Here is a 14,318-nt window from a genome sequence, read left to right as displayed (position 1 = left end):
GTTGAGATTGGTTGAAAATCTTAGCGGAAATCTATTCACAAAATAGTACGTTCAGATAATGACATGTGGTGTGACGAGATTGGTTAAAAATCCTATCCGAAATTAAAACTATTTTATTTTTTTATTCTTTTAGACAAAATTTAAAAATATCTTAAATGGGCTGGGTGCCAGCGCATTTTGTAAGGATGGAGATCGTTTGTGCCAGCGCATTTTTTCACTAGGTGCCAGCGCATTTTTTTAGGGGTGGAGATGCCTTGGCCTATTACTGTTCATTGGAGTCTGTTACTGTTCATTTGAGTGGATAAATGCGCTGGGTGCTGGCGCAAAATCCTTAGGGGTGGAATTGCTCTGACAGCGTTCAAGCACTTGTGATTTTATTTATTTGTTTATTTCCGAAACACAAATTTTTTCTTTTAACAAACAATGAGTTTAACCTCATAATGAATTAGTAATAATGTGATCCAAATTCAATTTTGACGATAATTGAACTTAAAACATTTCACTTATAAATAAAAAAAAATAACATTAAACCGGAACACTAAGTGACTGTCCCCTCACACAAATTAAACACTGATATAAACTATTCAGTACGTACACATTGTACATAGTTCACATTCATGCTTTCGCATTTTCTTCCCTTGAAGTACCTAAAAATGCCACTAGCCTTGACTTTAATCTATTAATCATTTAGAACATTGGGTATAAAGAGGTTTTTGGCTTCAATTCTAAAACATGATTATGAATATCGTTTGTATTTAAAAAAAATGAAATTGAATAAATCAAAGAAAACTAAATGACCGAAACAAGAGCATTGCATAAGGATAAGACAGAAAATGTGAAAATCATTACTCACACTCAAAAAATATTTATTTAAGAGTAATGCTAGGAAAACTAAATTTAAAGACTAAGTTTTGACTAAATTTTAGAAACTAAAGGACATGCAATGATTGATTTATTACTTAAGCATTGATAGACGTGTTCATTTCTATTGGTGACACATCATTTAATTTGCAAACTTAGTCTCCTTAGCATTACTCTTTATTTAAAGAAACTGCAAAAATTTCATCCTACAATCCAAATTTCATACTAAAATGACATTTGTTCATTGTCAATATCAAGTTATTAATGTTCTTATCTAAACCGGTTTAATCGTGACTCGTGTCGTTCTTGTACAGACCTATTTAATAAACAAGCCATGTCGAAACATTTCATTTATCGGACAACTTAAGCCTAGCATGATCCATGGTAAAACTCTGTTCAGTTTCGGGCATATTATTAGAATAAATTTAATTTAAATGATTAAATAGTTGAAAATACGAGGTTAAACGTTGGGGTTTTGCCCTACCATTGGAGATGGTCTCGATGGGGCCTATTGTTACCAACAATGCAAATAACCGAAGCCCAAATTTCTAGTATTAACACAGGGAAAAAGCCCACTGTGGTACCTGAATTACTAAATTATGACCCAACATAATTCACAGCCCAAAATCATACCGAACCGGAACCGGATCTCAAACAAAAAACCGGAAAGAAAGGCGAGAGGCCTGAGCTCCTGCGCAGAAGCGGCAGCAGATAGCAGCAAATCAATGGCGTCGTCGTCAGCTCTTCGAGAGCTTCAGCGCGAATTGGAGGCCAAAGCTAACGATCTCAGCAAAATCCAAAAGGGCAAGTCATATATACATATATGTGTGTATACAGCTGCACTTGAATCTGTAAAACCCTAACGTAGCATTTTTGCTCTTTCAGATATTTCAAAGAATCACCAAGTGAGGAAGAAGTACACTATCCAGCTCGGCGAGAACGAGCTCGTCCTCAAGGTCTTCTTCTTTCTCGATTGCGATTTCTCTATTTTCTGTTTGGTTACCGGGAAAACGAACTCAGCTAGCCCCAAATTCCATTGAAATAACAGTTTTCTCATGACTTTTCAAGTGATTTTTATCCCGAATTGATTACCGATATCTGAAATGTGTGAACTTTTCCTTTAATTCCAAGCAAATGGATTTTGTTGGGTTTTCGTTAGCTCGTGGTTATTGTTGAGTGGTTTAGTTTTTGATCTAATGATGATGTGACTGCTTGTGTTTATAGGAATTGGATCTTCTTAGCGAAGACGCCAATGTGTTCAAGTTGATCGGTCCGGTTCTTGTGAAGCAGGATTTGGCAGAGGCTAGGGCCAATGTGCGAAAGAGAATCGAATACATCTCCGCTGAATTGTATGCTTCTCTGTTTCGTTTATTTATGTATTTGTATTAGGGTTTATATTCTATCGTTGCAATTTTTTTCGCGGTTTAGGTTATCATTTTAGATATAAAGTTCGGGAATATCGTGTTAGGTTTGTTAAATTATCCTCAAAACCAATAATTTCAATGATGAGGCTTAGTAACAGAGTGTACTAGTCAAGAAAACTTGTAAGATGAAATGCACAAAAAATGTGATTTAACATGGATTTTGTGAACGATTTTCGAATTGTATGATAAAGGTGAGAGTTACGACCTCAACAAACAAATTTCATCTTAAGGGTTATTTTCTTCCCACCAGATGGGGAAGTACCGGGGTTCAATAGCATAGAGAAAAATGTAGGGCTGCATTCTCAATCACCATATCCGTAAAAAACACTGTTTTTGTACTTTGTAGCAATCGGTTTTCTCACCATAAAACAAGACACTGAGTTTTCACAAAATGATGTCTCTGGGTCTGTGTTCATTGGAACAAGTAATTTCCAAATTCTTGGGGAAGGATGGGCATTATTTAATAAGAGGATGTTCAATGTATTCAGCCCCATTGTCTTCGTATGAGTAACTGTGGGCTGAAGTCGTATCCAAAGAAACATTATTATTTGGGTAAATTGCAAAAAAGGTAGAGGAATGAATAATGTTCTGTGACGCTGTGCATTCTGTTCGTAGGCTTATCATGAGAAACCTGTCTGGGAATTATTAGATGGATCTTGGACTGGTAATCTGTTACATTTTCTGGTTTGCAATTTACCTTGTAATGGTACATGTGTGGCTAGGATATATGTTTTCACAACTTTGCATTTAGGTGTTTATATGGAAAATCGTGTACAGTTTCTCCTATTTCTTCATACCATTGTCTTTATTACCATCATACTCATGTTTAATTTGTTGCAAAACTATATTTATTATGCGCAACAGGAAACGGCTGGATGCTACCCTTCAAGATTTGGAAGAGAAGCAAAATAGCAAGAAAGAGACGGTTTGTATTCTTCCTTTTTCCGTGCACCTGCTCTCTTATAATGCCGGAGTTGTTCATATTGTCCCTGGTCTTGATTCAGTCTTGATAATATATTTATAGCATTTGAAGAATTTATTAGAGCTATACACGTTTAACTGTAGCGTCTTGTAAGTACCAATGTTATGACAAAGACACCAAGTCATCAACACGGAAATGATATCAATATTTAGTAACTAATATATAACTAGACTAGACAATTTTCTTTTCTTGAGATAACATATTTCAGGAAGAATACAATAGAATTGTTGCGTTGGTTTTGTGCCGCGACTTTTACCTTCTCACGATGAACTTGAATAGGGCATACTCTGCAAGGGGTCATAACTACATAATTTTACCATTTTAACCAATCTCGGTATATGACTCAATACTAATTGTTTCCGGTGGATATGCTGTTTTGCAGATTTTAAAATTACAACAGAGGGCTCAAGCACTCCAGGCCGGAAAAGCGAAGGCATAATCTGTTTCCGTGGTTGTGTTCTCTTGGTGAGAAGTAATGTATTGTACGAGTTTCTGTTGACGATTGGATGTAGTTTTTTTCCGTTCTTGTTTGCTCAACGGTACAGTGCCGATTGGAAATGGTTTTTGTCACTCTGGTTGTGGTACGATGTTAGCGTATTTTGTTCTCGTTTGGTTTATCCGTATCACATGTACCTTTGGCATTTAGTTTTCCCTTCGGTATGATTGTAAACCCTTGAAGAATGAAAACACAAGAATTTCTAATGAAGAAGATCAATTCTGTGTGTGCATTTGTGTTCTCTAATATATTTGGTTTAGCGTTTAGGGTTTCTGGTAGATCGTGGATTGGAACTACAAATTGAAATAAGAATTCATTAACTGGAAACTTATTTGGTAATTATTGTTAATTTTCGGTTTTAAAAAATAAAAACAAAAAATTAAAATTAAAAACAAAATTATTATCCAACGGTGTTTAGACTTCGTTTATGAAGTACACGTCAATTATTTCATATATATATATATATATATATAGCCAACAATTTGGGTTTCGAGAGATTATTAGGGTAGAAAATCATTCTTTGAAATAGGGTTTCAGCACAACAATTGAAATTGGATGGATTTTAGTGTCTAGAATCTAGAGATCAAAAAAATTTGATGCAAGCATAAAATGGATGTATGTCTGATGAGTGTGTGCATGCGCAAAACATCACATGCAAGCATTTTTTTTTTTCAAAGAGGCATCCTTTGCCCTTATAATTGCATATGCTGTATAGGACTAGCATTTCCATGGTTGTTTTTTTTTTTTCTGCTACCACAACCCATCCATGGACTTAGGATCCAAGAGATCATTCCATAGACTTGAATTTGGCAAGAGAATGTTATGCAAGCTCCAATTCAGTCATTTTTAAATCGAGCATTTTCATGAACTTTTTAAGAAACTTTGAAGTAACATAAGGTTGGGTGTGTTGCTGCTATGTTAATAAACAAAGGGGTGTACTATCCATACACCCCTTTTTACTTCTCACATACCCTTGTTAATTTATGTCCGTTGATATTCTTCAATTCATCCGATCCAATGGCCGAAAACCAAAAAGGTGTGGGAGAAGTAAAAAGGGGTGTGTGGATATCACACCCCTAAACAAATTGGACCTATTTCAAATAAAAAAGGTACAAGACATGCCACCCGCTAGTTCGTGGTTAAGGTTGAGCAACGTTTATTTGCACCAAGAATCAAGTTTGATGTCTTTGCAGTACTAATCAAAAGTTCTTGCACTGGTGTTTTGGGGAGCATACAGATGACATAGAGAAATAAATACAATATAATATAAAAAGTATGAAATTTAATCCAAAGAAGAAGCAAACAAACAAAATATCCGTAAATCAAGTCATATCTTAGTTGGAGGATTAAAAACTTCAAAATCACCATCCATCAATAGAAAAAGCTTGTTTTCTCTATCAGAGCCATTAGGATTTTAGTCGGAATGAACGTAGGATAAACAAAAAGTGTTAGGGTTTAGTTATAATATGTGGGTCTATTGATAAATTTGATTTTTATTATTAATTTTATTTTGTACTTAATAATAATTATGCAATATGGTAAAATAGACAATTAATATTTAAAATTTAACTTGGGTGTAGAAAAATATTAGATAAGTTTAAATAAAATTTCCGGAACACGTCAATTATTTCATATATATAGCCAACAATTTGGGTTCCGAGAGATTATTAGGGTAGAAAATCTTTCTTTGAAATAGGGTTTCAGCACAACAATTGGAATTGGATGGGTTTTAATGTCTAAAATCTAGAGATCAAAAAATTTGAACCACACAAATTGAAACTGAAGCCTAAAGTCCGGACTGGCTCCAATTTTTACAGCACTAGCTGGGGAGCAGGTGATAGCCTATGATTGATGCATTTTGTGCCGCAGAAGAAGTTTCGAGAAAATGAAATAAGACTACGGCGAGTCACTTCTGTCCCCATAATTTATTCAAGAAGACAAAACCTGCCGTATGTGATTCACGAGGTCTCGTCATAAAATCATTTTGAAAAGGAGTGCATTGAAGGATTAGTTTACCCGCAAGGATATTCTTCGAATTCTCTTTATGAGGATCTTGATTTTTAAATTGTGTTCGTTTATGATATATTGTGTGATCAGTTTTCATTATATACTATTTATATTTTATTTAAAATAAAAATATTTAAAATAATTTTTAACAGTACGATATACGATAAACAGATACAATTTGAAGATACCCAAAATCCTCATTCTTAGTTTACTTAGGAGTGGAGCAAAAGAGGAAAAATGATTGTATTTTAGCTTTTGCCCTGGTGTACTTCCAGTCTAACAAAGAAAAAAAAAAGAGGAAAAAGGAAATGTCATGACTCCTGGGAGACTTATTGAAATAAATTGGCTTATTTTTAGTTATATTTTTTAAAATTCAATTTAATCTCATTTTATTATCTGAAATTAAAAATTCATTATTTTATTTTATAAAATTAAAAGTTCGCTTCATTCTGCCCCTTAAAACTCGATTTTGATCATATTTTGCCCCTTGAAACTTGAAGCTCATCTTTGTAAAACTAAATATTCGCTCTACGTTGCCTTAAATCTATTAAATTCTTATGCGGATTTGACTTGGATGAGCCAGGCCAATCATTTTTTGTTTTCATCCCTTCAATTTTTTTAAAGTTAATATTATCTAACTGTTAAATGTTAACGCATAAGAGATTTATAATCCAATTTATTGCGCATGTGGCATAGTCTTATTGGGTGTTGGGTCTCACATATATTTTAAGAGGCGATCTATAAATAACAGGGCGAAAAGAGAGTCCACAAGTCAAAGTGAAACAAATTTTGAGTTTTAGGGAGTAAAGTAGTGATTTTTAAGTTACAAGAACAAAGTGAGATCAAAATGAAGTTTCGGGGAGCATAGCTAGAAATAAGCCAAATAAGTTTTTGAAAACCTCTTACTTATTTTAACGGTGACAGACTTCTTTACCCAGAAATTCATTATGCATTAGTCTCTTGTTTTAAATTCTTTTATTTATTAACCGATGCAATTTCACAATTTATACCTTTTATTGCATTAACATTTGTGTTGACGCTAGTTGTGCGTGAAGATAAGAAAATGAATTAGGATTAGGATAAATTAACAGTTTGATTCCTTAAACCAAGTAATAAAAAAAACGTCGTCATTAGTAATAGATGTTAAATTTGACAATTGCAAAAGTGTATCATGACTTTTTAGAAGTGTCAGAAATAGAAAAACAGACCAAAATGGAGGCAGTATATATAATTTCCATGCCACAATGATCACATTCAAGATATCAGAATTGGCCATTTTCAATCATGCTCAAGTTTAACGTGAATCTTATGGGTACGTCTAGACCTAGCCCAAGTCCCAACCCCCATGTTCATTCATGCACATAGTCCCAAACCCAAACAAATTAGCATGATGATAGTAATGTTCAACATGGCTTTATATAGAGCGCACACACTCTCTCTCTCTCTCCCCAAGTCTCGAGGAATATGCAGGGAGTATGAGTCGCACTGCACTGTCTCGTTTGGGAAGGTTTGCCAATCTTGTCAAAGATGCTCGACCACCACGACGTACGGCACGCATGCTTCTGATAAGCGACAAGACTGTGTTTTTTTCATGACGCATATACACGATGGAAACCCACTATATCTAGCCGATGAATTACATGTATGTTGGTAAATAAGGTTTAGGGTTTAGGAATGCATTCTTTAGGGTTTTTTTTCCCTTCTTGATATACACTTGAGGGTTTTTTTTTTAGTCAACAGTTGTTTAGGGTTTCCTTCGTGAAACCAGTTATTTGAGGAATGAAACATTCATGTCCATCATAGGATAATAACGTTTTTTCTTATTTTTAAAGGAACCAGCTAGTGACTTCATTACGGCAGTTCACCTTTCCAGGAGAACGTTTTTCATTCCCATGTTTCGAAATGGTACCATAAAATACATTTTATTACCATTATCATGTTTGGTTAATGTAGTAATAGGAATTAAAATTTCTTGAATATTTCAATAATAGGATAAGATTGAGGGACTATCATTTTGACAAATATTTTTACACTCTTTTTTGGTCATTAGTTTTACATCCAAGGGTCTTTGCTAAGAGTAATGTAAAGGCTTTTGAACATTAAGTGACGTGGACTTAATATTATAAATAGAAATAAAACTAAAAGGAATAAATATTGGAAGAAGAAGGAAGAAGAATGAACCGTAAGCGTTCGAACTTCAAAGTGAGAGGGAGGGCAAGAGACCTGAAACCTCCATTGCTTTGCCGCATATAGGTCTTCTCTTAGTTTTTTTTGTTTCGTCTTTTTCTGTAAAAAAAAAAAAAACCTTCCTGATCTCCTTACTCTAGAATCCCAAGTGTTGTTACTATTAATGGGGAGATGAGGAAAATAATTTGTTTTCCACACCCTACTTAATCACTCAAAGATACAACGAATGAAGAATTAGGGTTTCAGGTTTAGTTTTGTTTATCAAATAAAAAGATCCAAAAGATCAAGTGATAGCTTGATATGCTTTGTGTGCTTTTTAATTTTATATCAATACAATCAAATCAACATGTGCCATGTAGCAAAGGCGCAGGACTTTCAACGTTGTTTTGATTTTTTTTCTTCTTTCGATTCTTATTCATTTAACATAATTGTTTTTATTAATTATTATTCATGTCATCATCCACGTCACTTTAGGTTTAAAAATCTCAACTTTAGTCTTAATCAAGACCATTAGATGTTATAAAATCTAATGACTAAAAAAGAGTGTACAAATATGTGTGGAAGTATTTGTCCCTTGTCCTATTCCTTCAATAACATCCTTCTTAAAATAAAATATCAACAAAAGTATAAAACAAAATTGCAGTATTGCAATGAATGTTTTCCCAAGTGAGGGGAAAAGCAAACCGAAATTAAGCTTTTAAACTCACCCCTTCATTTGACTATCATAACCATGAACCAGGATTAGCAGTCCCATAATTGTACGTGCCAAACATTAGAATATAATTTCAAACCCATTCCCGATCGAGTCTCTAGCCAATCCGCGAACCAAAAGGGAAAACCTCCAAGGATTCAATGTAACAAAGAATATGACTGATGATTGTTAGATGCATGGTGCTTGGTAAGACTGAAACAAAGCAAGCAGCTGCTAACCTGCTAGGGTGATATGCGTACGTACTGACATGACAGATTGTCCATCCTTAAGGGCACTAACAAAGGTTCTAGTTTCTTCTCAACTAATTCGATGGGGATTAGTGCGCGCGCGCGCACACGCATATGTATGTTTATGTGTATATGGAGCAGGTGCAGAAGCACTTCAGTATTATTCTTTTATCTGCATTCTGCATCGTCAAAATTAGAGTAAGTCCGGAGAATTGCTGTCACTTGACAAGATGATGTTTTGGTAATAATGTCATGAAATATGAAGGGCGGCCAGTGGTAATACTTGTTAGCTAGCTATAGCTAGTGAAAACATGCAATAAGGTTTATGATTATTCTTTGAATAAATTCGTAAAAGGTGTGTAAAATGACCAAGAAATGAAATGATTTATCTTTGCCACATGAGATTTGAATAGAGGGCATAATTTAACCGAGTGAAAGACTTGATTCTGCTAGATCAAATGGTTGTATATTGTTATTTTTTTATACAAATAGTCGTTTAAAAGTACTTTCCAAATGAAATTTAAGTTTACTTTTGATTAATTAATTACTTTTAGGTAATTCTGATCAGTTTATACAATGTCATTCACGAGTAATGCAGAACAAATCAAGAAAGTCCCTAAGGGGACGTTTGTTTGCTCTCACTAACTGTCACTAGACTAGACTGGACTAACTATTAGTCCAGTCCGGTGTTTGTTATCATCCAGGACTAGTGTTAATGAGACTAGTCCGGACTCGCCTACACTAAAGGTTCTTAGCGAGAGTCCCCAAAAACCATGGGACTAGCTAAGACTTATTCCTGCTCTCTATTTCACTCTCTCTTTCCTCTCTCCTCGCCCTGAACTCAAACCCAAAATCAGGCAGATTCGTCACTCAATGCGCCGCGCATCTCGTGTTTATCATTGATCTTGCAGTCGAGAGGCAACAATTCTCCTCTGCTCAGATCCTCGGCTTGCTCGACCTCCGCTCGACCGCGCCTTCATCTGCCACGACACCGTCGCCAAATTCCATGACGCCCACCAAAACCCAGATACGGATCTGCAAAAACCCAGAAAACAAAAATCAATTACAAAACCCATATTACATTCTTCAAAAATGCTTTAGCTGTGAAAAGGGTGGAGTTTGATGATAATAGTGAAAAGGAATGGAGTTTGATGGTCTGCAATTTCAACATCCAAAAGATGACTTTTTCTAATAATAGTGAAAATGAATGGAGTTTGATGATGAAGGGCAAAGTAGAGTGAGAGTGAGAGGGAGTTGGAGGGGCAGGAGAAAAAGATGGAGAGCTTTCGGGAGTGGGAGAGTTTTAAAAAAAAGAAAAAGAAAAAAATGTAAATGATAAGATTTAATTATTATTTTTATTATTTTAGTTATTTAGTCCGATACTGCACCAAACGCTTCAGTAAGTTAATCTAGATTAGTCTAGTCTGAGCCAGTCAAACTTAGTCCATGCAGCTAGTCCAGTTTGAGACAGTCCGGTGCAACAAATGTACCTTAAATGTATTCAGTTTTTTGGCCAGTTATCTGGTCATCTGGTGTAATTTTAACACATCATCAACCCTCGCATGCATTATTCTCTGCAAACGAACACAGAAACAAATGGTAAAAATATATAGCAGCAGCGCCACACTACTAGAAAAACTGGATATAATACATGATTCGATCCGTGTCCACTGACTACCAATATACCCAAACGATCGAACCTGTGGCTTTTACGGTGAGCGAGACCAGTCAACTTTCCCCAACCCATCTTTCACCCAAATATCGCGATTCACTGAAGATATTGAGATGCTAATATAGTTGATTGCTTTGTTTTGGTTTCGTCTACACATGCTGGAAAACTGGCTTACTCAACTATATAACAACTCCGCCAAAGCATCTTCTGTATTAAAATGTCACCTTCAATTCCTTAGTTAACAAAGCATGCATATATGCATAGTTCTCAAACTTAAAAAAAGCGCAATTTCAAAATCTAAACTCAAAATGCCATTCCAAAGCTCTCCGGGCGGCTGCCAAAAACATTCCCTTTTAATACACATATCCACTCAAACATGCCATTTTCTTCCCTTCTATCTATTGAGCTTCCAAATCATGTACATTCGGCAGTATCCCATTACGGTTTTATATTATCCTCAGTAACTAGTATATATATATGGGGGCGGATCCATGAAACCACTTTTTTTACATAATTTTTGACACACTCTTTTGTGGAGCTTACTCTGTAATGTATTTTAACGATCCGAACCATCTCACTCTATAATGTATTTTAACAATCCGAACCATCTATCACTTAGAACATTATTCATAAATCATCATTGCAAAAAATTAGACAAATCCAAAACTATTAAGACATTCATTTGTAGTGAAGAAAATTTACGAATACAATTCTACAAAGAAACCCTTTAATCCAACGGTAATCATATGGTATTTTAATTTTAAATTTGGATGATTTTTGGTATACATAATCATAAGATCTTTGGTATACATAATCATAAGATCTTTAGGTGAAAAGACCTAAAAGATAAACGATTCGAATCGTTTCGAAAAGTATTTTGAAATGAGTGCGATAAAAATGTGGACCATGAAATGATAAGGTTCTCTCACTAGAGATCAATTTAGTTGAGTGACAAAGAAGCCACGCTTAAAAGGGTACGTACAATATGCAACTTGAACTGGCCGTGATCATGCATATTGTACGTACTAAATATTGATCAGTTTGCTGCTGTTTGGTCCCCGATAGCGTCCTGATTAATTATTAATTAATTAGTTAATGGGATGCGGCGGCCAATCACTTTAAGTGGTGAGGAACATATTCTACACCATTTTCACTACAAGATGCTAGTAGCTGCCAACAAACTCCAAAGGCGGCGCTAAGAGGAACAAAATGTGCAATCGTACAGAGCTCTCAAAATTTTTTGGTATCTGATATTTATATGTAATAATGTTAAATATTAAAAAAATGTTTTTATTAGCACTTTAAAATCTTATAGTGCACTTTATAAGTGTAATTTTTATTTCTTTCTAAATATAAAAATTTGGAATGCACAATGAGATATTAGGAGTGTTAATAACAACACCTTAAAAAACGATTTTCTTTTCAATTTTATTAATTATATAATAATGCTATATATTCAATTGAAACTCTAAAGTTAGAGTTTTTAAAGTTTTTTTTTCTTTATTTAATTGCTTAAGATTGAACTGTTTTTTATTATTTAGTGAAGATTATGTTTATAACTCTGTTTACTTATTTAATGACACTTGTAAACTTACAACCAGTAAGTCCCAAAGGTTGTTTTGATTTAAGTTATTATTTTCTAGTACCAATATATTGTCATACTTAAAAAAATATATATATCTTAAAAATGAGTTATTTTATAAATTTCGCACTGACAAACTCTACAACTCTTCATTCCATGCATGGATGTACAAGATGCTAGTAGCTGCCAACAAACTCTACAACTCTTCATTGCATGCATGCATGCATACATACATATCTATTCATGGAACTAATCATTTAGTTTTGGGATATAGCAATCCTCTATGTACAACTCCATCCCCCTACCTAGTTAGTTGACTGCACGATAAAGCTAATGTGATCAATGCGGGGGATTCAATGAAGTTGACAAGCAATATTGAGAAGAGAAGAGTGGAACACAGAATTTCAAGTGCAGAGCTAAATGTTCTTAATTATTTGAATTGTAAGTTACTAAAATAAAGATTACACGTTTGAAATTGAAAAAGAAGTTTACTTTTAAGATATGTGGTAAGAAAAAAAAAATATAATGGAGGATATATGATTATATAAGATGGAAAGATAACAAGTTAATTAGGTTGAAAGAGGAGAAATTACTATTGTTTGACGACCTTTGGTCTCGTTTACTTAGATTTTTGCGTAATGATGACTACTAAATATTCGGTATTCTTAGGTAGTACACCAAAAAGTAACTAAATTGGGGATGAGTTTGGGAGGGGTATCATGAACCTTTGATAGGGAGTGACATCTGACCCAAATTTGGAAAGACATGCTCCATGAATTAAGAAAGCTAGGGTTATGACCCTATGAATTAGGATCTCGCTTTTATTCTCCAAACTAAAGCAAAAAGCTAGCTATTCTTTTCTTAAAAGTGCCTTAAGATTATCTCCGACTATAAGGGTGCAAAAGTCCAAAATTTTGCAACGTACTTTTAACTATTTATCTATACGTATAAGGTTAATCAATTTTTTTCTCTACAGGTATAAGACCTATAGTTCCAACCCCCGAAATACACCTATTGAAGAAAAAATTGACTCAAAATTCGATTTTTTTCCGCATGCCTGAGTTGATGATGGTTTTTTGTTTAAAGTGCATAAAGAAAGGAACTTGATCCGTTCCGTAGGCATCTTAAACTAATTAATTCATTTAATAATTTCTGGACAACTTACGATATTACAACTCTATGCAATGCAAACAAAACCAGAAATTATTCCTTTCAAAAGTTCCAAACATTTAGGTATTTGATCTAATCAATCTACATTGGTGTTCTAGCCATCATGCATGCATGACCATTTTCAAGACAGCAATCATATCCACAATCTACAGAAATTGAAGACTTAGATTCTCCTTAAATGTAGATGACGGTGATGGCTAGCTGCTAATTATGATTTGGACGATCCACACACAGCAACTTCAACGGAGGGGTGATCATTAAATAAATATAATCTCAACTGTATATTTCTTGTTTAATGATTAAAATTTATAGTCTGACAATATAATGTTGAGTAATGTGAAAAAGTATTCATTGAGCATTTTACGAAAATAAATAACAATTTATATTAAATAGTTTCACTTCTAATTGCACTGAGATATTTTGTGATAAAATCTCAAACCTATTCGATTGCACATGTAGTTGAGGAATAAGTAAACCGATAATCCGTCTCTCTAAAATCTTAACATGATGGAGCAGGTTATTTACATGGACCCTAACTACTGAACTTATTTAATTCTTTAGTACATGGTATTCACGTGGTAGCGCTAAAATTAAATAATTGATGTGGAACTTAACTATTGTGCCTACTTGTAAGTCTCTGAAATCTTAACACATAAAGTGTGTAAATTGTAAGACAAATACTCTTCGCAACACAACAATTTGTTTGTATAAACATCATAACCAACATTCAGCACTATTAGTTAATTAGCACATTAATTAGGCACCTAATCAGGAGTAATGCTGGAAAGTTCAACAACACTACTTTTCAAGGAGATGACCCTTCCTTTTAACATGTGCATTTTGGACCACCTTAATTTGCCCACCATTTTGGCCATTGCCCATGGCCTCCCAACCATCACGGGAATACCAACTTCTTTCTCTTCTTTTGCTTTCTTTTTATTTATTTCATCTATTTATTCAACTCCAAGTGCTTCATGCTCCATGAAGCATGCACGTGT

At 34.3% G+C, this 14,318-nt stretch overlaps 1 protein-coding gene across 1 annotated transcript; it reads left to right on the top strand.

Annotated features, from left to right (window-relative positions):
* The first annotated feature begins 1,482 nt into the window (after window positions 1–1,482).
* Window positions 1,483–3,995, top strand: LOC103443999 (prefoldin subunit 6). The gene is made up of 5 exons (XM_008382906.4): window positions 1,483–1,665; window positions 1,747–1,817; window positions 2,086–2,210; window positions 3,150–3,210; window positions 3,650–3,995. The coding sequence occupies exons 1-5, from the start codon at window positions 1,587–1,589 to the stop codon at window positions 3,704–3,706; spliced, it is 393 nt and encodes a 130-aa protein (XP_008381128.1). The 5' UTR covers window positions 1,483–1,586; the 3' UTR covers window positions 3,707–3,995.
* The last annotated feature ends 10,323 nt before the right edge of the window (window positions 3,996–14,318 follow it).

This window comes from Malus domestica, chromosome 05 (genome assembly GCF_042453785.1).
Source record: "Malus domestica chromosome 05, GDT2T_hap1".
NCBI lineage: Eukaryota > Viridiplantae > Streptophyta > Magnoliopsida > Rosales > Rosaceae > Malus > Malus domestica.
This window is presented reverse-complemented; position numbering and strand designations above follow the sequence as displayed.

Coding starts and splice junctions, on each gene's coding strand:
- LOC103443999 (XM_008382906.4), top strand. CDS start 1,587: ATGGCGTCGTCGTCAGCTCTTCGAGAGCTTCAGCGCGAATTGGAGGCC. Junction 2,211..3,149: donor GAATACATCTCCGCTGAATT/GTATGCTTCTCT, acceptor TATGCGCAACAG/GAAACGGCTGGATGCTACCC. Junction 3,211..3,649: donor AAAATAGCAAGAAAGAGACG/GTTTGTATTCTT, acceptor GCTGTTTTGCAG/ATTTTAAAATTACAACAGAG.